Source organism: Pteropus medius, unplaced genomic scaffold (genome assembly GCF_902729225.1).
Source record: "Pteropus medius unplaced genomic scaffold, Ma_sr-lr_union100, whole genome shotgun sequence".
Classification (NCBI taxonomy): Eukaryota; Metazoa; Chordata; class Mammalia; order Chiroptera; family Pteropodidae; genus Pteropus; species Pteropus medius.
The window spans coordinates 2,308,325-2,335,313 of NW_024350924.1; the positions used below are offsets into that span (position 1 = coordinate 2,308,325).

General features: G+C 39.8%; 3 protein-coding genes, 1 non-coding gene and 1 pseudogene across 7 annotated transcripts in view; 3 read left to right on the top strand and 2 right to left on the bottom strand.

Annotated features, from left to right (window-relative positions):
- The first annotated feature begins 946 nt into the window (after positions 1-946).
- Positions 947-1,065, top strand: LOC120585357 (uncharacterized; annotated as a pseudogene).
- Positions 1,066-2,551: 1,486 nt separating this feature from the next.
- Positions 2,552-9,400, bottom strand: TAF13 (TATA-box binding protein associated factor 13). Of its 2 annotated transcripts, none has more exons than XM_039841061.1 (4): positions 9,295-9,400; positions 8,420-8,498; positions 4,765-4,862; positions 2,552-3,836 (listed from the first exon to the last, which is right to left on the bottom strand). In XM_039841061.1, exons 1-4 carry the CDS (start codon positions 9,319-9,321, stop codon positions 3,666-3,668), a joined length of 375 nt encoding a protein of 124 aa, XP_039696995.1. In that variant the 5' UTR covers positions 9,322-9,400; the 3' UTR covers positions 2,552-3,665. The 2 variants fall into 2 exon arrangements, with proteins under 2 accessions (XP_039696995.1, XP_039696994.1); XM_039841060.1 differs by having other exon boundaries at positions 9,247-9,384.
- Positions 9,401-18,666: 9,266 nt separating this feature from the next.
- On the top strand, positions 18,667-22,931 carry TMEM167B (transmembrane protein 167B). Its single transcript, XM_039841069.1, has 3 exons — positions 18,667-18,869; positions 19,746-19,877; positions 20,462-22,931. Exons 1-3 carry the CDS (start codon positions 18,860-18,862, stop codon positions 20,542-20,544), a joined length of 225 nt encoding a protein of 74 aa, XP_039697003.1. The 5' UTR covers positions 18,667-18,859; the 3' UTR covers positions 20,545-22,931.
- Positions 22,932-24,167: 1,236 nt separating this feature from the next.
- Positions 24,168-24,584, top strand: LOC120585323 (small Cajal body-specific RNA 2). The gene has a single exon (XR_005648309.1).
- Positions 24,585-25,974: 1,390 nt separating this feature from the next.
- CFAP276 (cilia and flagella associated protein 276) overlaps positions 25,975-26,989 on the bottom strand; it is a 41,428-nt gene continuing 40,413 nt past the window's right edge. For all 3 annotated transcript variants that reach the window (XM_039841067.1, XM_039841068.1, XM_039841066.1), the window contains 3 exons: positions 26,819-26,934; positions 26,360-26,487; positions 25,975-26,126 (listed from right to left, as the gene is read on the bottom strand). In XM_039841067.1, the coding sequence (XP_039697001.1) occupies positions 26,056-26,126; positions 26,360-26,487; positions 26,819-26,934 (315 nt within the window). In that variant the 3' untranslated portion in view covers positions 25,975-26,055. The remainder of the gene's footprint in view (positions 26,127-26,359; positions 26,488-26,818; positions 26,935-26,989) is intronic.

The following is a 26,989-nucleotide window of genomic DNA, read 5'->3' on the forward strand; positions in this document are numbered from 1 at the left end:
GAGCTAAAAAAATAAAAAGTATGATTTATTTTAGAGAGCTCCACTTAAAACAAAGTAGGGGAAGGAAGCCATTAAAGACTTCTTAAAATTTAGACGTGACAACCAAATGTGACGGGTGCCACCTTGCTCAGATCCTCCTGCAAACGAACTGTGCTAGGCAGAATAACAGTCCCCCACAAAGACGTCCATGTCCTAATCCCCAGAACCTGTGAATATATTACCTTACATGGTAAAAGAGACTTTGCTAGTATGATTAAGGGCCTTGAAATGGAGAGATTAGCCTGGGCTACCCAGGTGGGTCCATTATAATCACACAGGTCCTTAAAGCAGAGAACCTTTCCCAGCTGAGGTCAGAGAGATGCAACATGGTTAGCTCTGAAGATGGAAGGGGACCCTAAGCCAAGGAGCGCAGCCTTCAGAAGCTTGAAAAGGCAAGTAAACAGATTCCCTTCTAGAATATCCAGAAAGAAACAGTAGCCCTGTCGGTACCTTGATTTTTAGCTCAGTGAGGCCCATTTCAAACTTCTGACCTAGAGAACCATGATTTCAGTAAGACAATGATTTCAGTCACTAAATTAGCAGTAACTTGTTACAGCAGCAATAGAAAACTAATACACAAACTCAAAAAGATACTTTGAGACAGATCAGATTTAAACAGGGATTGGCTATTAGATGGAATATTAAGGAATTAGTGTTAATTTTTAAGCTATAGTATTATTGGGGCTACCTTTTTTACTTTACCTGTCAGATATATTTATAGGTTAAATGATATATCTGGGATTTCCTTTAAAATAATACTGCTTCTCTCCGCTAAAAAAGGTAGAATAGGTAAGACATTAAATTAGCAAAAGGTTGGTTAATTGTTGAAGCTGGGGGCTCATGATACTATTCTATTATTGTGTATACTTGGGATTTTTCATAGTAAGTTTAAAAACAAAAAAAGTGAGTCTACCGCAATGCTACCCTGAATAAGCCCGATCCCATCTGATCTCGGAAGCTAAGAAGGGTCGGGCCTGGTTAGTACTTGGATGAGAGACCACCTAGGAAGACCAGGTGCAGTAGGCGTAAAAATTTTAAAAAATGAGAGATTGTAAGCTGACAAGGTCCTTGCAATCTATGAGGTCAACCAAGGGTTGCCTTGCCTAAAAAAAAAAAAAAAAAAAAAAAAAGTGAATTAACTTAGAAGAGAGCACCTGAACACTATAGATCAGCACTGTCCAGAAGAATTTGGTGATAGCAGCTCTCGATACTGGAAGAGAGACATGCTGCCTTACAACTGTTTATAAGTAAGTTCATGACTCAAGTCAGTGCACATCTGTTATTTTTGTATGCCCAGCCTCATTCCCTTTCCTAATAGTGGTACTAGCTCCCACCCCCACTCCAAGCCCTTCATCACAAAGGTAGGGTTTCTGATCCAGGCTATGGCACAAGTTCTTCCTGGCCACAGTGATCGGTCCACGAATGACCAGAGACAGCACAGCCATAATCCTTGCTTAGAATTCTCTGTATCAGGAAGTGAAGTAGCTCCCTCGATGAGGAGTTATATGGTTGGAACCCTAGAACTACTGGCCATCATGTTCCCATGATACATTGAGCTTCCTGAGAGAGTAAAACCAAAATTAGGATAAAGATGAGCAGTCTTGATTCTCCTCAAGTTCTTGGACCCCATCAACCTGGGGTCAACTCCAGCCCTTCTTTCCCTTATTTCAGTGAGATAAGCCAATAAATTCCTCTTTTTTGTTTATGCTACTTTTAAGTTCTATCACTTGCCACCTAAAAGTCTAATGTGAAGTCCCACAAAAAAACTCCTTACATGGCCAGGGTCATTAGCAAAATAGTAAGACTAATAGCACTGCTACAGACTAAATCTTGTTCCCCTAAAATTTATATTTTGAGGTCCTAACCCCTCATCTGACTATACTGGAGACAGGGCCTGTAAAGAGGTGATTAAGGTTAAATGAGATCATAAGGATGGACCCCGGTGCAACAGAAATGCTTCCCTTTTAAGAAGAGAAAGAGACAACAAAGCTCTCTCAGCCATGTGAGGACACAGGGAGAAGGCAGTTGTCTGCAATACAGGAAGAGTCCTCACCAGAACCTGGCCATGCTGGCACCATGATCTTGGACTTCTAGCCTCCAGGACTATGAGAAAATAAATATGTTGTTCAAGCCGTCCAGCCTACAATATTTTGTTATGGCAGCCCAAGCAGACTAATACAGGCACTCAGTATAACTTTCCTACTACCAGTTACTACCAGTTCCTTCTTCAGAAGTAAACCCCGATTAGCAAAAATAGTGATATATTAATCTTTTATTATTCCACTCCTATTCTTGATTTCAGTTTAGACTGGCATGACTTTTCAGGTGGTTTTTACTTTTTAAAAAATAACAAAAGGATTAGCCCAGCTATCTTGAATTTCACTATCAATTCAAGGGCATTATAATATATTAAAAGTTCTTAGATTAAGCAGCTTGAATTATATTGCCAATAACGGAGAAAGAAAAGATGATAAATCAAAGTGAAAAAAAAAAGAAAAATCACATAGTCAAATTCAAGTATAAATCTTTAATTTTTCATGCTTTATTCCTTATATCAATAGGTTAAGAAAGTAAAATCTTCCTAAGTACTGATTTATAGTTAATGTTTGGAGGTGGCACACAAGACATTCTGCTTCACAAAGAGTAATATTCAGTGATCTCTTTAAATTCAATTTTAATCCTTATTTTAAACTAAGTGCAATAATTTAATACCATAAGCTAAATACACACAAAACCTGTATATCCTGAACTACAAAACTGGTTTCCACAGTCACATACAGTTTTAGGCAAGTACACATTTCCATAAAGAACAAGTACTAACAAATATGTCAATAAAACACTGCCCTAAATGCTTATCCTGCCATCAGCTTTTTAAGTAATGCCATTCCTGCTACTATAAGTATTTATTTTTAGACGCTGTAATCTAACTTGGGGAAATGAGTTCTCTTAAAACTTGACAAACAGTATATTTTAAACCCAAAAGGTTTTAAATTAAAGCCTTCCTTCCCACACACAAGCATTCACATGAAATTTTTAGTTTCTCCCCTGCCAAAATCACTCTTTATCTAAAGAACAGCATATTAAAACAAATTACCTTAAGACAGATAAACACTCCTACAAGACTGTATTCTCTTATATCTTTTCCTTAAAAGAAACACAAACCAGTTTACTATCTTTTATAACCTCTGAGACTACTGTAGTTTAAAAACTTCAGAGTAAATGAAACACCTGTCTTAGCTACCATAAAGTCAAAGGTGCCATTTAGATTTCACATATTAAACAGCTATAGTATAGCCTACAATGGCACAAATACACCTGATACACAAATAATACTTCATCATTTAGACAGTCACAAGTCAGAAGGTAGTACATAGTTTGCAAGGTCCTTCAACTTACATGTGGTCATTAAAACCCAGTAAGTAATTCAGGAATGGTAATATAATAGCAGGCAATTAAAGGCTCAAATAGCATCCTAAAATCGAAGACATGAAGATAAAGGTGAGAAACCTGGTGTTTTCTCCATCTTTCACTTATATGGCTAGATAGCAGGACCTTATTATAGAAAATATACATACAGCACATGGTTTCCCCAGAAGATAATGAAGCTTCCGAAAGTACAAAAGGTGTCAAGAGCCGTAGTTTGCTTCATCAAATGCTTTTCTAGCTCGTTTCAATTCTTCATTCATAGTAAGCAAGTCTTTAACCCTAGCAAACTTCCTTGGGTCCTTTCGAATCAAGAAAACGATATCTTCAACTTGCACTCGCCCTTGTCTTCCAATTGACATTGCTTTGTGAGTCTATTACAAAGAAACATTAAATTCAATTAACTTTTTTAAAAAATCTAACATGTTACTTTTTTAATCTGCACTTATTTAATGCTGGTGAGTCTGAAGCTTTTCTCTTTTAGTATAGCCATTCATTTGTGAGTTTTCTTTCTATTTATGTCCTCTGTCCACTTTCTACTGTTATTAGCAATGTTTCTCTTAATGCTTTGTAGACATTTTTTAATATTAAAGACATGAAAACCATCAAATTTATTGATGTTTCTTTTGTTTTTGATGTATGCAGTTTTTGCCTTCATTTGTATAAAATAATTTTTTAATTTCTTTGTAACCACCAATTTCATTTAAGCTTTGTATCTACCTCAATAGCCAATAAATATTTGTGGGTTTTCTTAAAATCAAATCTCATCCCCTATCATTATATATTTATCCTGTGCCAAATAAAAAAAAAAGGTTCATCATAGATTATTTCTAATGACTAAAAAAAGGGAAACTAAATATTAAGGCATTAAGTAAACAAATTTGAGCGTATCCATTCAATTACTATTATGAAACCATAATAGTAATAGAGTATTACACAATGACATGGGGAAAATGTTCTAGACTTACATAAATGTAAAAGTAGATTATAAGACTGTATATATGATTTCAACTTTATAGTTTAAAAATATATGAAAAGACAAAATATTCACCAAAATCTTAGCATTAGTTGTCTCTGTTGTATGTATACATATATGTATATATGTACATATATATCTGTGTGTATATATATATATATAATCTTCCTTTTTAATGATAAATAGTAACCAACAACTTCCATAAAATAGGCACTCAAATGGATAGCTTATTTCAAAAGGATGCCATAGTTCTAGTCTTATCTAAAAGTTAGAATTTCAAATTTATTCCTCAATTAACTATGACCAATTAAAAAAAAAAATCTTACCATTTCAGTGATGAACTCTATGACAAGGTCTTCGAGAATATCCACTGACTCAGTATAAGGATTCTGGTCATCCCCAAACCCATACATCATACATCGTACTGTAAAAGGAACAGTCATTTTGTCTTAAATAAATTTAACATTTGATCAAGACTTTTTTCAAATTAGAATTAAACCAGGTTGTAGAAGATATTGGTATAAAAATATATTTATGTTGTATTTGTTTCCAAGTATGATTTTGGTGTAAAAGGTTTAACCACAATCTCATAACCAACTGTTCCTGATAGGTAAAAACTCCCCTTCCCTCCCAGCTACTGAACCCTGACACCTATATTCTTTTCCTAACCTCTATCATCCACTCACCAACAACCCCAGAATACCTTTCAATAGGCATGGACAGGATGAATGGCAATGGCTTAGCCTTTACTGGGAGTGTGTGTGTGTCAGCATTGGAAAACAGAAGACAAAATTCTTTCTCACAGTACCAAAAGGAAAAGGACATGAGAGAAAGCGATCCAATTCCCTTCTAATAGGACCAGGGTAATCAAAAGGAGACAGCAAAGGGCTCACTATACAGAATATTGACATTTCATTCCCTAGATCAATGCAAATGCCAGCAAAGCCCTTTCAGGCTTCATCTGAAGGAACCATAAAAAGTACAAAAGAGAAGACAAGTCTAATACAGAGTAACCTAAGTAACTGCTAAAAGCTAAAACTTACATAACCCTTACTATATGCCAGGTACTGTTTTAAGCCCTTCACATATATAACTCATTTACTCCTCATAACAATCCTTTGAAGTTGATACTATTATTAACCCCATTCTATGTAGATGAAAAAATTGAGGCACCAAGTTAAGCGACTTACCCAAAGTCACACAGATAGTTAGAGATTGAACCTGAATTTGAACCCGGCTGATCTGGCTCCAGTCTATACTCCTACCCACAACAGTAGTAGTACATGTTTTGGAAGTTTAAGACAGATAATATCCACATAGATTCTTGTCCTATAGCCTATAAATTCCCAGTTAGTTCATGGACATGCTTCAAGAAGTCCTTGAACCCTCCTGAAATTATATGCAAAATTTTTATACATTTGTGTGTGTCCATTCTTCTGGGAAGAAGAATCAACTCTTACCAGATTCTCGAAGGGGTATATAAATGTTAAGAAACTCTGTCATACATTGGAAATTTTTGTATCTTCATCTGAGTGGTGGTTACAAGTATATGCATATATGTAAAACACATCAAACTGTTCACTTAAGACTAATACAATTTACTGTAAGTTTTACAATTTAAAAAATAGAAGGAACTCTTTGAATACTTCTAAAGGCAAGAATGAGTACATTAAGAATAATTCCTATTTAGGAGAAGCAAAAGCTGGTAGAACTGAAAAGAGAAGAAAGTAGTTCAGGCCTAGGGAAGAAAAGAAAAGAGTGACTTGGAAGTTAGCCTGGGATAGAGGTATTCCTAGGGTTTATACAGGCAAAAGCCTTGAGGTCCAGATACAGGAGAAAACATACAAGAGCCAATATTCTCTTTCTCTCATTCTTTTGGATTCTGAAAAATTTTTGCTTTTTTCTCTTTGAGATAATTTCAGACGTAAAGAGGACTTGCAAAAATAATGCAGAATTCCCAAATCCCTATGTCCAGCTTCCCCTTATGTTAACATTTTACATAACCATGGACATTTACCAAAACTAAGAAACGAACACTGCTACAAGTACAGAACTTATTCAGATCGTAAGTTTTCCCACTAATGTCCTTTTTCTGTTCCAGGATCCCACACTATTTAACTGTCATGCCTCCTTAGTTTCTTCTGATTAGTGACAGTTCATCAGACATTGTTCATCTTTCATGACCTTGACACTTCTGAATACTAGTCAGTTATCTTGTAGAATGTCCCTCGATTTGGATTTATCTGATGTTTTCTCATTAGATCATGGTTATGCATTACCAGAAAGGGTACCACAGAAGTGATGTGCCCTCATAATGCATCGTATCAGAGTATATGATGTCAACATATGTCACTAGTGATATTAACTTTGATGACTAAAGTAATGTCTGCCAGGATCCTCCACTGTAGGCTTATTATTTTTCCTTCAACATTTTGAGGAAGAGACAATATCATTAACATTTTGATGGGTAGAATTCACCAGCAGGGAAATACATTTCACTGGAAAAGGAAAACATATTAAATAGGAAGTATATAAACTGTATTTGATTAAAGAGTCTGTGAAGACATAAACAAATACCAATGAATTCTTTGAAACTTACTGTGTTAGCAAAAAAAAGTGTTTTTTAAGTTTTAAGAGAACAGGTCTTGGTCAGCAACATATATTAAGATTCAAGTAACAAACAAACAGAGATTCATGGACATGGACAATAGATGTAGTTACAAGAGGGTGGGGTGGAGGGGAGAGGGTAAGTAGAAGAGGGGCAAAAGGGGTCAAATATATGGTGACAGAAAGAAATCTGTGAGCAGTGAACACACAATGCAATGCAATATATATATATATATATGCCTTACTGTTGAATTGTATACTTGAAACTTACTGGATTTCGTTAACCAATGTCACCATAATGAAAATTTATATGTATATCACACACACACACACACACACACAAGATTCAAGTAAGATAAGGAGAAGGCTGTGACGATCCCAAATTTTTGTCAGCACAAAAATAAAGCAATCCAAGTAGAACAAAGGTTTCTGCTAAAGGTTTCCAACAATGCAAGCATCACTCCGGGGTGCTCTTGCGTAGAAACCCCCTTTGTATGCTGACATAAGATGTAAAACCATGTACAAATGGAGTAAATGGCATCAGAGATGGAATAAAGAGTAGTCAGCTTTAGGTGAGGAATTGACACATGAAGGAGAATCTGAGTGGTTAAAAAAAGAAAAAAATATCGACTGGTTTCAAGAGCCTCTGGGAATTGCTTACATCTAACTCAACATCAATAAACCAGGTAACCAAGTGTTGCCCCATCTGTCATACTCAACCATAACTATATGTAATGGCCCAGGACTGGGAGATGGGGAGCACACTCTCACGGTGCCTTTCAGGAGTTGGCCTACACCATCAGTAGTAGCAACAGCATTCTCTCTTGCTGCTGACAAAAAGGGTCGAACTGGTCTACTGAGGGAGCAGAATAGAGAATCGATACATTATAATCTCTATGCTACTATAACACCTCACACTTTTACCACCTTCTTGTCTTATTCTTTGCCTTCCTCCAAAGCTCCAACTTAATTCCTATCCTTGGCACCTGTTCTAGGATCCATCCTAACTTCTGACTTACAGTCAAAGGAATCCCTGCTCCTACGGCTACAAAGATATAGGACAGGAAAAGTAAAAGAAGTCTGTTCTTAGGCTCTAAATGGAAACACTGATCATATTTCTTCATTTAATAAAAATGTACATATGTATGTGCATATATATATACACATTTTTTTTATATTTATACACACATATATAAATGTAAAAATTGGGGTTAGCATCATTACCAGCTACGATTTGCAAGTTAAACAAAATATTATAGGCAAGTCTGAGAATACTGTCTCTACAGGGAAATACATTAGGAATAAAATTACTTTGAATGCACATGTCCAAAACTTTTTATCATCTATAATAAAATCATTGTATATATTACTTACACTCTTTAGAAAAAAGTCTCTTTCTTTTACCCTGTCCACCTTCTGCACCTCCTCCAATTTCTTCATTTTCTTCCTCAAACTAGAAGTGAAAATGTATACATAGAAATGTCGAGTAATTGCACCGCATTTAATTTTTTAATAATTAATACCCCTCCCCCCGCCATTTTCAACAATGATATGCTGGAAAGCCTAAAGCAGCATTTTAGGGCCTTGAAGCCTATATATTAGTCCAATCTCTGATTCACGCAGGAATGGCTTCTACACTGTTCCCAACAAATAATTCTACTGCCTGTCCTGGAAGAATTCCAATGACCATATATTTTTTTTAATCAACTAAGTTGGCCTGCTAGACAGTTTTACTATTAGAAGAGTTGGTGTTGAATCAAAGCGAGCTAAACTATACAATGCTAGGAACTTTCCTTAAGTATGCCTTAATCCCTTTTTGTGACAAGAAAACCGAACCTCAGTTAAATAACAGGCTCACGGAAAATACAGATTTTGAAATGCAGGCTCCCTGACTTTCGGTCCATACTTTACAGTAAGTATATAGTTCTGTTAGCAGTTAAACTGTTGGTTCATAATGAGCGCTAATAATTATTAGCTTTGACCTCTGGTGATTCTCTAGGCGTTACAAAGGGTGTGTGGCCGATATGGACCAAGAGCAAAGGAGAAGGCGCCACTTTCCTATTCTTCCTTCACGTCCTGCCCCACGTACTAAAAAGATGAATCGAAGGGAAAGGCTAGCACCGCGGGTAGTTCCCGACTCTCTCCGCTGAACTCACTAAGGAAAACAGACCCGATTCCGAACTCGGCCTCCGCTACTGTACCCGAGGGACTGAAGAAAAGAGCGGGTTGGAACAGAGGTGCTCACTCACAGTAGGGTCCTCTTCCTCGTCCGCCATCCCACCAGGGAGCCCACAGAACCCGGCCCGCCTCGCTTCGAGCGAGTTTTACTACTTCCGCCACCTCACTTCCGGTGACGCGCGGGCCGGGGCGGGGCCTCGCGGGCCTGGCCTGCCCGAGAGGAGCTCGTGCGCGGCGCCTAGGAGCGCTACCAGGGCGCTGCTTCGGGCGAGACCCGCGATTGTAATCCCTAAAACGGAATTAAACGTTAGCAAAGAAAAGGGAGTCATGGGCTTGGGGATATTGTTCTTCACTACTAGTTCTCGAAGGGGCGGTTCCACCCCTTAGACCAAGGGTTTAAATTTTTATGAGGAGTTTTTGGTCAAAACGGTGATTGAGAGAACTACGGGCATTAGAAGGCTAAAGCTAGGGATATAAGATGTTCCGCGATGCAAGAGATGATGCCACACAAGGAAAAATTGTCCCACGATACACTAGGTCTAAATGTCCTGCCAAACATTCATGTGAATGAAAAATCTGTTTATAATTATCTGAGCCTGGAACCTAACTTCGTTTATATATACACACACATATAATGAACGCATACATAGCCCCGCCCCTGACTGCTGGCACACAGCTCCTGATACCCTTGTAAATTCCTAAGCGGTAAGAGCACTAGGAGCATCTTTTGTTCTAATGAGGAGACTCATGGATGGGGGCTGGTCACCAGAAACAGAAAACCATGATTAGATGCTTGGAATTTTCAGCCCCACTCTCCAGAGAGGTGAGAGAATTGGAAATGTAGTTAAGCGATCGTACCTACGAGAGGCATAAAAATCCCAATAGTAGGAAGCTCAGAGAGCCTCCAGGTGGAGGAAAACATCTCCGTTGAGGGAGGGTCTTGTACCTTAACTCCATGGAGATAGAAGCTCTGCAGTCAGGACCCTCCCAGGCCTCACCTTATGTATCTCCTCATCTGGCTGTTCATCTGCATCCTTTATCATGTCCTTTAATAAACTGGAAAACATAGGTGTTTTCCTGAGTTCTATGAGCTGTTCTAGAAATAATTGAAAACAAGGGGCAGGAGGTCATGGGAACCTTCAATTTGTAGCCAAGATAGAAGTTGTGGGTGTCCTGGATACTTACTACTGTCGCTAGCATTCAAGTGGTGAGGAGGTGGTCTTTTGAGACTGAGACCTTAACCTGTGGGATCTGACACTATCTAACTTGCACCATGGAGATAGTGCAAGAATTGAGTTAAATTGTAGGATACCAACAATCTGGCGTTGCAGAATCACTTGGTATGAGAAAAAAACAAAAACAAAAACCCCACACATTCATGACCAGAGTGTCAGAAGTGAACTGTTCTGTATAAAAGTAAAGAACTGAGAATTTTCCCCATAGCAACTACTCTGAAATTGGACAGATATTATACATTGTTTTGTTTGGAACTTATCAAGAGCTGTGAACAATTTCAGGAAATAATGTCACCAAGGGCCACATCGCTTATAATAATTTGAATGCCCAATACTCACTGGAATCAGTTCATTGTAGCTCCAGCATTCATGATGATTCAATATATAGGTGCGAGCATCTAAAATCACTATACCCTCTAGCATAGTCATGCCTGAGCATTTACATATTGAAACATATTATAATTTACTGTCTTATTTTACCTTTACAGTTAGAGTATTATATATTATTTTAAAATTATATGAGTAGTTAAGTATATTAGTTATTTACTATGGTGTAACAAATTATCCCAAAACTTAGTGGCAAAAACAATAAACATTTATTACACAGTGTCCGTGAGTCAGGATTCTGGGTGCAGTTTAGCGGGATGCCTCTAGCTCAAGGTCCCTTCTGTTGTAATCAGGGTGTTGGCTGGGGCAGCAGTCTCACCTGAAGTATTGATGGGGGAGGATCCACTTCCCAAATTACTCATGTGGTTGTCAACAGGATTCAGTTCCTTCAGGTTGTTAGACTAAGGGCCTCAGTTCTTCACTGGCTGTTCCGAGAGGCCTCCTTTAGTTACTTGCCACATGGTCCTCTCTATAGGGTAGTTCACCGCATGGCAGCTGGCTTCTCTCAGAGACGAGAGAGAGAACCAGGAAGAACACCCAAGACAGAAGCCACAGTTTGTTTTTGTTTTTGTTTTGTAACCTAACTTTGGAAGTGATATCCCATCACTTCTATTCACTAAAAATTAATAAGTGCAGCATTCAAGGACAGAGGGTTATACAAGGATGAGAATACCAGAAAGCAAACATCATTGAGGGTTATCTGAGAGGCTGCCTACAACAGTAGCTTATATCATCTGTGGATTTCATTTCAGAATAATAAAGGAGACATTATATATATTTGTTGTTTAAGGTAGATTGTTGAGTCTGATTGGGTTGAGAACTGCTGTGTTAGGTAGTGAGGAAATGCTAGCCTTGTCCAGAGGGGATCTGGTACAGAATATTCAGTGTCCATTATCAGGGGAGTGGATAGGTGAAATGTGCTAACATACACCAAGGAGTACTATGCAGCAATTGGAAGCAATCGACTAGTGACACGGACAGAGCTTAGAAACGTAGTGCTAAATTTAAAAAGTAGAAAACACAATGAGATCTATAACACAATCTTATTTATGCAAATTAAACATACATACATATTTTACAGGAACATACAAAAATGCATGGACATTAAATACATTAGAAAGGTTGCAGCATCGGAGATATGGGAATAGAGATGAAAGGAATGCGCAGGTAAACGAGTGAAGGACTTTGGAAGGGCCAATTATGACAGTATGCCTTGAACTATGGAGTATAAATAATCCCACCTTCTGAACTGGAGAGCCAACAAATAAAGGGAAAAAAAATTGCAGTGTAATGAGCAGAGCAGAAATAAAGCACAGAAAGTGAAAAGTCATGGTGTGCTTCTACAAGGTGTTTTGGGTGAATTGCCGTAGCCCAGATTCTTGGGTGGTGTGCAGGAAATGAGGCTGGAATGAAGCTGGAGTTATACTGTAAAAGGCCTTGTATGTTCTCTTTGGGACTGAACAAACTGTCAGAGTTCGTGGGCATTATTTAGGCCCCTATCTTTTTTTAAAAAAATAATCACTTTAGTGGGAGACTACCTAGGATGAGAACGATCGGAACCTGAATTAAGAAGAAGAAAGAACTTTAAGAGAAGACTTTACAGAATGTTGTGTCTGAATGAATCTGAGCACTGTGGATAGAGACGGTCACATCCAGATTAATAGACTGCTATTAATATAAATTGGAAAGTAAAAAGGGAAAGCAATTAGGGAAAGAAGAAAATGTATCCAGTCTGAATGCAAGAGTCTAGAGATGTCCCTTCTAGAGATGGGACTGCAGGCCTGGAAAGCCACAGAGAAATTAGGACTGAAGAAAATGGTATGAAAGACATAAACAAAAATGTGATCGTTTAAAGACTGCACAGGAGCAAAAGCAACAGAGAAGGGAGGCAAAGGGCATATCCTTAGAAAAAGTACATCCAGAGAAAGAAAAATGGCTTGAGAGGTAGCAAAAGATAAAAGGCAAAAGACAGAAAGGAGAGAGGAGGAGGAGAAGGAGGAGGAAAAAGAGGAAAATGTATTTTGGAAGCCAAAACAGAAAAAATTTCAAAAAGAAGAAAGAGGTTAGGTGTGTTCAGTGCCACAGAGATAAGGAGATTTAAGAAAAGGCCTTGGGTTTGACAATGAGGAAGGTGGTACAATAATCTTGACAAAATAGTTTGAGGGCAACAGCGAAGGTGGAAGCCAGGTTTTAAGAGGTTAAGGAATGAATGTGTAGTTGGATGGCGAAAGGTGGAAAAGTAAAGAAATAAAAGGAGCCTTAGAGGATAGTAGGATCAAGGAGAGTGAATAAATTATTTTGAATAAATAATTATTGAATGAATAAGGCTGTGAATTTGTGTCACTTAGCTAACTGTTAGGAAAAGCCAGGTTTTCATTATAGCAAAAAAAGTGTTATGAGCTTTTAAAGAAATGGACAAAAGAGATTTGTTCACGGAAGAATGGAGTCAGCAGAGAAGCAGACAGGAGTAGCGGATAAAAGGGAGATAGGGCTGATGTGTGTGAGAATAATTTGCAAGGAATGCGGAGGTTGGACTCAGAAAAGAGGAATGCAGGAGGCTAGGTGGTGGGCTTGAGGCATGATGGAAGAGTAGTAACCAGATCCAAAATTTAGGCTGAAACTGTGCATACCTGTTACCCCACACAAACTTCATTTCTTTAATATAGCTTTTCTTCTCTGATTCAGGCCGGTTTTGCCCAGATAATGGCATTGTGACTCACTGTTGTTGTTGTTTTTTTTTTCACCCTTATCCTTCCGCCTTTGGATGCCTGCTCCATTAATCAACTAAGCCTCAGGTCTACAAGTTTTGGTTAGACTAAGGATGATAACATCTTGGCTTTAGATGTGTTTCAGCCCCAGGCCCATTGAGGTAGAACTACCCCACCAGCCACGGGACCAGACCATGGGCCCAGACCTAGGGACCAGATGGGATGGCACCATGGCTGATTCCAGAACCTGACACGATGATCAATTACCCCATCCCCATCCAATCATCAGTGCCCACGAACCCAAATCCTTTAGTTTCCATGCCCACTGATGTTTCCTTATATAATCTGTACTCCCAAGACACCTGGGGAGCTAGGTTGTTGAGAGCAACAGCTTGCCTGTGTCTCTGAGACTTGCAACTCTCTAAAGAAACCTTGCTTTCTTTGCTGCAAAACCTGCACATAACTCTTCTTTGCCTTAGACATGCACAGGCAAACAGACCCCTTTTTGTCCCAGTAACAGTCCTACCCTTACCCTGTTTCCCCGTCACCCCTACTCCCTGCCCTCTATCCCAGGGTATAGACCTCTGCAATGCTATTCCCTGTTTGGGGCTTAGTGAGGTAGTGTTATTTTTTAAATGTCTTGCAGAATTTACACAATAATCTTATGTAGTCTTAACCCTGCTTGTTTACCAAATAATGTCCAGACTCTGGTTAAACATGCAGGCTCTGAGGTCAAATGAGTTGGGTTTGAAATCCTAAGTGTACTACCTATCAGCTATATTACTTTCAGACAAATTATTTGATCTCTCATTATATCCATTTCCTCATCAATGAGATGAGAATAATAAGTTACTAACTTTATAAGATTATTATGAGGCTTAGATGTGTTAATACTCATAAGGTGCTCTGGGTAATACTTGGCATGTGGTAAACATTCCATAAGTGTCAGCTATTTTTATTCAAGAAATTACCTTTCAGTGCGATGGTCTGCTGTTCTTCATGAACTCTACATTATAGTTCCACAAGGCCACGTTCAGTTATTCATGCAACACACATTCATCAAGCACTTGTAATGTTCAACACTTGCTGTGGGACTGTGGATAATGACAGACAATGCAAATACAAGCCCTGGGCTTATGAAGCTTATAGTGCAGCAGGGGGACATGAATTAAATAGATACTGTGTGCTCCAGAAGTTTATGATGGGGGTAGGAGGCCCAAGGTCAGAGAAGACTCCCTTGAGCAAGAGAAGTCTGAGCTGAGACCTTAGTGATGAATGGAGTTAGTCAGTGAAGGAGGAAGGGAAGAGGGTGCTGTGCCTCAAATTTATCTTGGACTTTCCCATTTCCATGCCTTTGATCACTTTTTCCCATTAGAACACCTTTCCTTTCTGTTGAAATGCTACATGCCTTTCAGGCCCAGCTCCTTCATAAAGCCGTTCCCTGAGCTCTCCAGCCAAAAGCACTTTCTCCTTTATGCTCTGAAAGCACTTATTTTTCATTTTCTTTGGACATTTCTCACTTTCTACTATATTTTCTGGTTATTTATACACACAGTTTATCTTGTCTACTAAATCTTAAACTTATGAAGAACAGACTCTGTTTTTGTTTCATCTTTGAGCTCCCAAAGGCTGGCACATTCCTTACACTTAAGAGTCCTGGAACAAATATTTGCAGCATAAATTAATGCCTGTTTGACATCCCTTTTCAAATACGTTGTAATTCAAATAAAGCTTTGTTGCAAGCTACTGAGCTTACTCTTTGGTTAAACCAGAATGCCATCGTCACGGTCCCCATGACTGATCAGTGTTTGCCACAGTAACTGCAACAACCCTAACAAATGGGCCACTGTTCTTGACTGACAGGCATTTGGCAACAACTGCTTGTCTTCCCGTGGAGGCTGAAATGAACTGAGGAAGGACTGTCTGAATTGAGTCCCCAGCCAGAAGGGCTCTATTTATTCCTTGCAGTTGGGCTGCAAGGCCAGTGACCCAGGCTTTAGACTGATGTGAGGCTACAGAGCTTTCTAGGGCAACAGAAACACGAATGCTTGAAACAAAATCATCAAAGATCAGTTTCAGAGGACAGCATTCTAATTTGAGGCAGCGAGATAACAAGGGGAAGGGAGCTTTGAAGTCAGATAGACCTGGTTTTGGTCCTAACTAGCTATGATCTCACCCACATGCCTTTTCTTTGAGCTTCAGATTTCTTCTTGAAAAAATATTCTGCGATACAGTTGTGAAGATCAAAGATAATGTCTTTACATACATAATGCCTCTGCTCTACTAAAATATTTTTATTTATATATCTTCTCCAATATAGTTTGCTTCCTGAGGGCAGGGACTAATTTTTGCCTCTATGCCTGCAAATCTATAAAAGTTCTCAGCACTTAGTAGACATTGTAAATATTTTTTAAACAAATGAACAACAACAACAATTGTAATAGCTAACATTATGGAGCACTTACTTCATGCCAGGTATTATTGTAAATAATAATTCATTTAATCCTTCAACGACCTTAGAAAGGAGCAACCATTATAGTTCAATTTTACAGAGAGAAACAGAATATCATTTTTTAAAATATAAAATTCTTGGTATAACTAATTTTGAAATAAAAATTGGGTGAGATCCACTTTATGTTAAAAAGGTAAAATACTTTATTAATATTAGAAAAAAATATGATGAAAGGAGAAATAAGGAAGAAAATAAACATGAATGAATAGGGAAAAAGAGTAGGAAGGAGAATAGATATAGACACATGAAAAAAGGAGAAACAGAAAAAGATGAATTCTGAGCAGATTGAAAAATAACCACTTAATCAAAGTAATATCGATCACTGTTTTCTGAAATAGTAGTCAATTAATCACTCTACCCAGCTCCTCAACTGTGATTTCTTTGTCCTTAAATTTTCTTCTTAAACAAGTAAGCAAAGACTTATCTTTCAGAGCATTACAAAAACTGAAGAGGTTTCCATCTAGTAAAAAATGAGATCAAGTTATTTCCAAAAAAGTAAATGTCATGAGCAAAATGTAAAAGCAAAGAGTACATTTGAAGAACATAGAATTGTCTTTTCACAGCTGAAGCTTAAAGTTCTCATACAGGAAAGTGGAAAATACTTCTGGAAGGCCTTAAATAGCAGAATAAAGGATCAGACATATATTCAACAGGCAGTGGTTGCTGTTAAAGAAACAACAGTTACAGTTTGGAGTAAAATTTTCTAGTCCTGAGTGTAGAAGACCAGAATTATTGCTTGTGTGTGATACTGGGCAGTCCTCACCCTAAACCTGTTTATCTCCAAAATGGGGGTAATGAGGCAGTTGTGAGGATTGAATAAGATTTAAAACAAGGTGTTTGCTTTGAAAATATTAAAACACTAAAAAAAAAGTAACTTTTCATTGTTATGAGGCAATAATTAATGCTTAAAGAAGACTGAAATGGTAAAATCACTAACGCGATGTCTGTAGGATTGAAAAGGGGGCAATTTGAATGACATTTTTGGGGAAAAAAAGACTTCATTGATTCCAAGATTATTTACAAATTTTTCATTTAGTGATTAGGAAAAAAAGAATTTAATCATAGAAACAGGAAAATCAGAGGGGAATTAGTTGGGCTTTAAACACTTCAAATGTCAGAAGAACATCTGTTAGAAATGTAGGACTGGAGCTTGGGTAGGACATCAACTTAAGAACTCTGCATAGAGATGGTAAAGCCATGGAACAGAACAGGTTACTAAGTAAGAGTTAACAAGAAAAAGAGGGTGTGGGTGTCTTAGAAGCGTCTATATTTAGTTGGAAGAAGAACCTGGGTAAAGAGACCAATTAGGTACAATTCAGGGAGGATAGTGAGTTTCATGATATCCGGAAAAAGAATTTTTTTAGATGTAGATGAGTCTAATTTAGTGAAAATGAATTTGTTTAGGATCTGGTTGGAAGGATTTGGGGCCTTTATCCAGCCATGGAGCAGAAAATTAACAGTCAGTTGCTAGTGATGATGCTACTAGTGCTTATGCGCTGTCTTAGATTACGATTGGTGAAAGGTTCAAAGACGAATACAGGATTTTTTGTTTTGTTTTGTTTTTTGTTTTGTTTTTGAGTGGTCCTGAGCAGTTCTTTTGGGCATATATTTGGCTTTCTAGGTTTTGTCCCATAATATTCTATTTTTTAAAATTCTGCATTTATGTATATTATCACAAGGAGTTTGTCCTGCATCAATCATACTTTCGTGTTTTGCCTCTCGGTACTCTAGCTCCTAGAAGGAGGCTTTGGTAGCTTTTTTTCCTGCGTAACCAAGCTGGCCGCAGCCAGCAGATGGCACTACAGCAAGAGGGGCACAGAGTCCTTTTAGGACTTTGTCAACCACTGAGGACGCGTAACCTTCTAATTTCAGCCTCAGAGGACTCAGAGTCGCTCTCTCGCCTAGACTCTAATAAAGCAGGTCGAGTTGTGTACAATCAAAGATTTCAATTTATAAAATGGAATCTGTGGCTTTGTCTCTTCCATCCCATTCACACCACTAAAACCTGACGATACCTCTCGTCAGCTTGTGAACGTGTGAGCAGCGCTGTCCAGATATCGCGGATTCCTGGTCAAAGTGGCGGAGGTGATCAAAGCATTAACGAAATACAGGAGATAATCGAGACTCTCCTGAAAGTTTAAAGAAAAATCCACGCAAACAGACAATTATCTGAATGTTTCCTGACAATGTGGAGCTTTAGGATCTGAAATATGTAACTTGCGTTTGTTATAATGTTCCTTATTTCATTTCAAAAGTTCAGACGTAGCCTGACTATCCAGATTCTATAGGGAGTAAGAAAGGTCAGCGAAGCAAGGGCAGTCCTGGGGGCCGCAGGAGCCGCCTCTTGAAGACCAGTACCGAGATCTCTCGGTTGCAGGTCGGTTGCTACACAGACACAAAGACACACAGACACACAGACACACAGTCACACATACACACGTCATAGCACAAAGTGCAAAGCAAACAAGTCAGGGTACGTCCCAGTACTAATTCCGCCCGACCAGCGGAGGAGACTTGGTTACCGTGACCACGTAGGAACCCTCCCTGATAGCGCGCTTTTTACCCATAAGTCAGCACGTGAGTTCCACCCCACAAGGTCTCCCTGCCTCGGCAATCTGCTAGCCACCCCTGATTGCGTTCGACGCTCGCCTCTCTGCCCTTGCGCCTGCGTACTACGGCTCCAACCCGTCTCTGCGGCCGAGATCGGGAAGTGTCAAGCGAGTGCTGGTTCCCCCGCCTTCGCCACTATCACCGCTGATCCCGGACCCCCTAGCCAGGCGCGGGCCCAGCCGCGATGACAAACGGTGAATGCCAATGCTCAGAGAGAGGATGGGAGGGAAAGATGAGGAGAAACGTGGCGGGTGGGGCCGGGGCTGACGTGGTCATTCTCTCCGCCCCCTCCCCTTGCAGCCCCCCTCTTGGCCTCTGAGTGCCTCAGACTCCTGTCTCCTATACCCCTCCGCGGTTCCCCGTTCCCATGGTTCATGTAGAACCGTAGTGCCTCTCGTACCCAAACCCCAAGTCCTCGGTCCCTAGTCTGTGCCTCTCTTCCTTTCCTAGAAGTTCGTTCTGTCCCTTACAAGCCTCTTGGAGAAGCCAGTCCCTTTTGAACTATTTGCATTAGCACCAGTGAGGAAAGTGTAAGATAAGCTTAGGAAAATTGTAGTCATATGGATTCTAACTCTTGCTATTTCCCTTAAGCTTTAACATTTTTTTGCCTTAACATTTTCTTCATCAACAGATGCAGATCTGAGAGACTTGGCCACATTTCTAGCTCTCCTTTATCACTTGAGTGATTTATAATAAGAACGTCTTTAACTCTCTCAACTAAGGCTCAAAGGATTCTTATGCCTCTTTCAACCTCTTGCCAACACTGACCATTCCTGAGAGTCTGATTCCACATCAACTGATGCATGCTTCTCAGGACCCGTGGTTAGTTAAAGGGAAGGAGTGCATAAAGTGCGGTGAAGTTGTTTTAAGGGATGCCTAAAAGCAGTTTTAGGGAATGAGGTGACCTTCCTAGTCCCAGGACCTTGGCTTCCTCTTGTCAAGGGTTGGCACTGCAGTTGCAATTATCGTCTTGATAGTATATCACACTCTGTGCTTCTTGGAGTTCTCCAGTGGGATCACCTGCCCCAAACTGGATAAGCACCAAAGATTTTCTTTTCTTCCTATAACAGTGTACTCTTTGGATGGGATTCTGGTGTTTGGTTTGCTCTTTGTTTGCACCTGTGCCTACTTCAAGAAAGTCCCTCGTCTCAAAACCTGGCTGCTATCAGAGAAGAAGGGAGTTTGGGGTGTGTTTTACAAAGGTAAGATCATATCTGCACAGGAAGAGGAGATTGCCATCTCTAGACAGTGAGGTGCTACAAAGTGAGGGGGGAGGTGAGATAGACTAGGATTGTATTTGGTTCCATTTTTACATAATTGTTTGTTTTAGCATCAAGGTAATTTTAATTTTCTCCATGGAGTAAAAGGATATAAATTAAACATTTAGACTTGACTAGAATTGTTGGAAGGAATATTTTCCCAATGAGAAGATTTTCTGAATTTCTGGGAAGAATAGATTGGAGCTTTTTTAATTTAATTTTTTAAGTTTTTAAGTTTTGATTTAATTAACTCAGATGCTTTTTTACTTATACTTTGGGCACCTTTATCTGGAGTCCTACCTACCTCAGTCTGTTTTCAAAATAGGGCAAAATATAAATAAACAGTATATTCACCTAGAACCTAAAGCCACAAGGGTAGTATTTAAATACATTCCCAGTGGGTTCTTGAGACCCTTGATAGGTATCTTCATTTATGATTAGAGATTTCAAAGTATCACCTTGGAAGTCAGGACTTACATGAAGGGCAAGATGTGATTTCTTTTCTCTTTTTACTTTTTGCCTGCTAGCTGCTGTGATTGGAACCAGGCTGCACGCTGCTGTGGCAATTGCCTGTGTCGTCATGGCCTTTTACGTCCTGTTTATAAAATGAATTCCCAAGCATCCATCTCATCAACGGCCAACCAAGGGGATGAAGGTGAAGAACCTGTCAGGGGCCTGCGCCCAGCGTAGAAGAGTTCAGCTAAAATCATCAAAGTCCCCAGGATGACACCACAGCATCTGCCCCTACCATATGTGGGGAAAACTCCTCATGGTTACAAACATTATTTATGCTTCAGGGGACTCCAGAAAGCCAATTTCCTTTATGTGTAAATCAGTCCTCAGCAAAAAGCATATAATGTCCAGATAAATTACACCCCTCGTTGATAACGTTATACACCTCTTGCTTAAAAACCTGTCACCTATTTTGCTCCTCAGCCCTCATCAGGGTCTTTTCAAACTGAGGCTCATTAGAGAAAGCCATAAGCTGTGTTCAAATCTCTTGGAAGGAGATAATTTTCAGGACTGGACTTTTTATTTCACTACTTAATTTGAATTTGGCAAATTGGCAGGGGGCTTGCCAAGTTGTACGATGCCAAGAAATTTTTCAGCTTTGGGAATTTATCTTTCATATACCCATCTGAGAACATAAGAGAAAGGCATGGTCCTCACTGCAAAAAGAGAACATATGAAAGAGGTGCTGTGTGCTGGAAGCTGGAGAGTTTTGCCAAGAGAATCTGGGCCTACATAAGATTTGGGCGTTTATCTGTGATGAGACCAGAAAGCAATAACTCAGACAAGAAGGAATGTTCTGTACACCAGTATCCCCAAAAGGAGACTCTACCCCATCAAATGGTATATTGAAAATGAATCTTGTTGCTATTTTCCTGAAGCCTTTTTATATTTTCAAAATTACTGAGAGCTAAATATATTACTCAGTTTTAAATGCCACCACTAGGGGAAAGAGAGATGACTGAAGAAATAGTTGCTTAATATATTTGTAGTTAGGGTAGAAGAAATAAGTCTAGTATATTAATTCATATACTAGTGAAGTCATGTAGTTTAAGATTTTATTGTGATGTTAGATGGGAGTTTTGTCATGTTATCTAAGATAGAAACATTCTTTGTTTAAATCTGGGTTATGGAAATTTTTAGTTGATTACTTGTTTTTCTTGGCCATCTCTTAATTTTGCAGTACTTTTCACTGTCTCTTGGAAATTCTGTATCACACGAACATGAACACATTTGAGTAAGAGAAGTTGCTGATATTCATAAGCATGTTAGGACAGTTCAGAGACTCCATGAATAAAATGAGGGCGGTCTTTAAAGTAAAGGAAAACAAAGGTTCGCAACTGAGATTGATGGCTTTTCCGTGGAGTATAGTACCTCCTGAGTAAATCATTTTAACTGACTCAACATTTCAAGGGAAGACTTCTCCATTCCCTCCTCCTTCTAATCTGCAAAAGAATCAACTGTTGCCTTTATGAAGCCTAGAACTTCTTTAAAAAAGTTAGTCTAAAATTAAATTATCGTAAAAAGCAAGCACGGACATAAGTATGCCAGTTGAGTTGACCATTAAAGTAAAACTTGACTGTGGGCAAGTTAGCTGTTGTTGACCCCTGTGTCAGTTAATTGACGTTTGTCTTACCCCAAGAGAACAAAAGCTGCTAGGAAGTTTAGGTTCTCAAATAGGCAGTTTAGTGCTTTGAGGGGTTCTAGAAATATAGAAAGTCATCAAGTAAACACTACATGTTTAATCATCTCAAAGTTGCGGCTGTTACCTCTTCAGGAACTGGTCCACAGGATAAATTTCAATGACTCATATGTTTTCCAAGTTCATTTCTGAGGATCTTTAATATGAGAGAAAGGAAATCTGTTGGCACGTGAAGGAAGAGGTATACCTCCTGAGTGTGAGTTTGGGACCTGTTGGCCAATGGGAATGTCACTCTCTAGAAATACAGAACGTTTGTACTTGTTACTTTGTAGCTTTAAGGACTTTTTTTTTTTTCTAATAGGGCTAATGTCTCTAAGCTTGGTGCTTAGAGCTGCTTCATATTTTACACTAGTTCCATTTCAGAGTTCTAGTTATTCAAACCAACTTTTATAGCCGCCTGGGTGGGTCATCTTGACCTAAACTCTTGAATTGTTATATTTTGAGATGTTTTCATACCAGAAGGTACCAAAAAGTACACAGAGTGAAGGTAATTTACAGCAAGAAACAAATACACAGCTTATTTCATTTGACTTTATGTAAGCAGATATGCAACCTGTTTAACTTATTATTTTGCTTGATATGTCATATATTTTTGACTGAAAATTGTAGAAGTTGTTCCTCTTATGAGAGTCTTATGGGTGGAAGAATGGGAATAGCAGTATCGCCTCAGATTCAAACTGGCATCACCAGGGTGGAATTGAAGTCAGCTTTTTATAGTTGAAATACAATTTTTTATTCACCATTGTCTGCACAAACCTTGAAATTAAAATTTTCTTTCCCTACCATTTTTGTCCATTTTATTTGTTACATTCTGAGTTTACTGAACTTTGTTCAATACTCCCTTGGGTTCTGCCCATAGTATTTTAGTTAACATTAGTGAATACCATCATTCCTTTTAACCCCTTTTGATGAACACTGAATGTATGATGTAGTTCAGGATCTATGAGAATGTAGCTTTCTCTTTTGTGGGAGCTGATGTATAATACTGTCTATATCAGCATATATATTTTATATATATGAATAAATTTTGAGGTATATTAAAATAGATGATACTCCCAAATATATTTTACCTACTATTCCTATTTGCCATTACCAGCCACAGACTTCATTCAAGTGATGTTATCAGGTTAACCATCCATGCACATAGAAATTCTTTGACCTAATGGGATTCTGACACATACATTAGATACTGCTCCCTTATGCATTTATTCCAAGTATATGGTGGCACTTGTACAGATACAAATTATAACTTCACAAATCATTTTCTACTAATTCCAAAATCCTGATTTTTATTCCACCCCCATACATATACCTATTTCATTGAAAAAGGATAAAGAAGGAACTGAGACATTAAAATGGTGCTCTCTGAAAGGAGCTGATTCTACTTATATGATCACTACTGATTTTCACTACTGGAGTTTGAAAGTGATATGTTTTAATGGATGTGAAGGTAAATGAAGTTTCAGCAATATGGCTGCTACAGCCTCAGGTTCTGTGGAGCAAGAGGACTCTGTATGTGAGGACAGGGATATGCTTCCTATCTTTACTCATTTCACAGATATCCTGACTACCTAGTCTTTGATTTAAATAGTTTATTGTCACCTTTCTGTTTGGTAAAACGATTTTGTTGTCTTCCTTGTGGGAAGGAGCTCCTGGAAATGCTGGTGTTAGGAATGACCAGGATTTGCCTTCTCCATGGGAAAGAGTCATTCACCTATAAATCCCCTGTGAGTGAGTCATCGTATATTCAGAACTTGGATCAAAGCCTTGGATCAAAGGTCAAAGAGAAACTATAGATATGTTTATAAATATAGACCTGCACAAAGATCAAAAGACAACCACAACTCACTATTGTGAGGATTTGTCCCCTTTCCCTGGGACCGGGGTTCCCCTCCGAGCCACGCGAGGGCAGCAAAGCGCCCATTCAATGAGGGCGCTGTGGTTCTCCCAGAACTCGGTGGTTCCTCCCAGAATCCTCCGAGGCGGCGGAGAGGTTTAAAAGAGGGTGCGGACTTCCGCTCCTCAACGGGAGGGAGAGCGCCTTGGGGTGCGGGTTGTGTGTGCTGTGTCGTGGTGTCGCGTGGAAGGCGTGTGTGGGCCGAGTATGTGAGTGGACGCGTATGTGAGAGCGCGTGGGGCGTGCAAGGTGAGTGCGTGCACTCCCCCCTTGGCCTCTACTCCCGCCTACACATTGATCTTATTTGATCGGGTTGTGACCCCAGCCCCGCCGGGCGGACCCGAAATGAAAAGCTCCCCTCCTGCGAAGCCCCCTCCTCGGGGCGCTGTGCAGCGAGGCCCCTTGGGCGGCGGTAACGCCGCGGTCCCGGAGGTCCCGGAACCGGTCCTACGGGGCCCGGCGCTCAGAAGTGATGAATTGATCAGATAGACGAGGCCAGGCTTGTCCCGGGCCGCTGATTATCGAGGCGATTCTGATCTGAGCCGGGCCCCAAGACACGGACGCCCGCGGCGTGGGGCTAACGCGTTAGCGGTCGGCGGAGGGCGAGGACGGAGGGTGAATGAACTGTCACCTCGCCCGCGGAAGCGGGAGCGGAAAGGAGACGGAGGCCTTGCTCTTCCCTAGCCTCCCTTTTTTCCTTTAGGCCCGCCTTGTCACGTTGACTGTATGGTACCCACACTGGTAGCCCCTGGCCTAAAGGCACTATACAGCATCTGCCACTAAGGGATATAGGTATATATGCATGTCTGTGTGTATATGTATCTGTCTCCAGAAAACTTGGAGAGCGTTTAAGAATTCAGATTCCAGGGACCTGCCCCACATTTACTGAATCAGAATTATCAGGGAGGTCTAGGAATCTATTTTTAAAAGCCTCAATGCATGAATCACAGTAATAGATTTTTCGATGTTCAGTATCAACCTACATGAGGACTATCCAGAGTCTCACCCCTCTGCCATTTTCATCCATTCTAAATAATAACTGAAACTTTATATTGCCACTAGGTAGCAGATACTATCTGAAGAGATTGGAGTATCTCTGTGAAAGAGGGACTGTGATAGTTGATTTCAGGACCCTGCACTTGAGTACCAGGAAGAAACCTTTTCCTATCTGAATTATTTGACTATGCATTTGCTGTTCAAACTTAGAAATGGGAAATGGGAATTTAACCATACAGTGTTCTAGAAAGTCTGCCATTTCTTGTCCAATATTACAGCACGTTCCTATCAGTGACTTGTGATTTTAGAAACCACATTAAAGCATCATTTTTAGGTAACTTCAAACCCAAGCACCAGATTGTTGACCCAGGTTTATAAAACTCAGCACAAACACACACACACAAAAAAGGACTTGACCTCTGGCAAGGAGACAGTAGCAGAGTTAGAGAATGAACAATGGCAAAAAGCCAGGACCGGGGAGATGAAGCCCTCATGGAAAAGTAGGGCCCAGTAGATGACTATATCCAGGAGGTGGGAAATCCGTTAAGTGTAACAGCATAAATATTAATGCTACGTAGAGCTGCCAAAATTACAGTGACTACAAGTTCACTAAGACAACGGGCTCTGTCCATTCCTGTTTCCCCAACACTTAGCTCAGTGCCTGACACAAATGTTTGCAAGAAATGTTGAATGGATATATCTATGGTTGGAATGACTCCTGTTTACAAAATATGAATACCTGCCTCCAGCCAAAAACTGCTATTCTGTCCTAAATCCTTATCTTTTCAGCAAGATGCCTTTCCAAGTTGGGAATATGCCCTACAGGATTAGTTTCTAGAAGTTCAGGAACAACCCCCTCCACCCCCCAGCCCCCCACCCATATTTTAAGAGTAGTGGAGTGGCAACTCAGTCCATGGAGAACAGACACTTCAGGCTTCACGTTGCACAAATCTATTTAATGGAGATGGGTGGCAGGATGTTGCACTATGATTAATCAGTCCAGGAGCCTGTCAACACTAGGTGGAGAAGAAGCCACCATCATTCTTTCTGGAGTAGCCTCCATTGGTGGCTGCAGTGTGAGGGGACACTGTGGAGAAAAGGAGTGGGCTGTGAATTTCAGATCCTTTGCCTTTTCTGGGAACCTGTAATCATCATATATGTAATTCACCTATGGAGAAGGTTCTTATGACAGCTGGGAGGTAGCTATGGGTCTTCCTGAAAAATTGAATTCATTCCATAGTCATCGTGTCCCCCGATATCCCTAATTCATGGGTCCATTTAGAAAATCTAGCACCACCCATCTGCCCTTCTAACTCTTACCTATAGATCCCTGGATGCTGTGGATGGAGTCCTTCTTAGGGTTGATCCAGTGTCTGATGTTAGCTTGGGAAGTGATGGAGGATGTTGGGGAAGGCAAAAGTCCTCCAGGTGATTGGATCTTCATGATTCTAGATGATGATAAGGGAAGAACAGGAAAGTGAAACCAATCAAAAGGAGACAGGTAAAGAGGGAAAGACAGTTGCATGCAACCTCAGAAATGAAGTAACCAAAGGCCTTTTTACCCTTTGGAATAAATGGAAAATTTCGTTTGATAATACAGATGAGAACAATCTTGGAGGATCTCTGTTCATTTCAGATAATAAAAAACATCATTTCCAGGTACGGATGTAAAAAATACAGAAATCTATACAAAGAATTATATTTCCCAGGTGACACTTTGCCGGATGTGATTTGATGGCATTATCCTTAGGGTGGGGAGGCTGTGCCTCCATCACTTACGCATGGGTATCCTGGATGGTCTCCTGGTGTATCAGGATCTCACTTTTGTTCTTGAACGCCCCCATGTGGTGGTCGTACAAGGCTGCTAAGCGGAAATCCAGGTCATCTTTCGGTATCTACAAAGAAGTTAGCTCCAGGGTTAACACACCACCTCTGCCCTCTCCTCCGCCC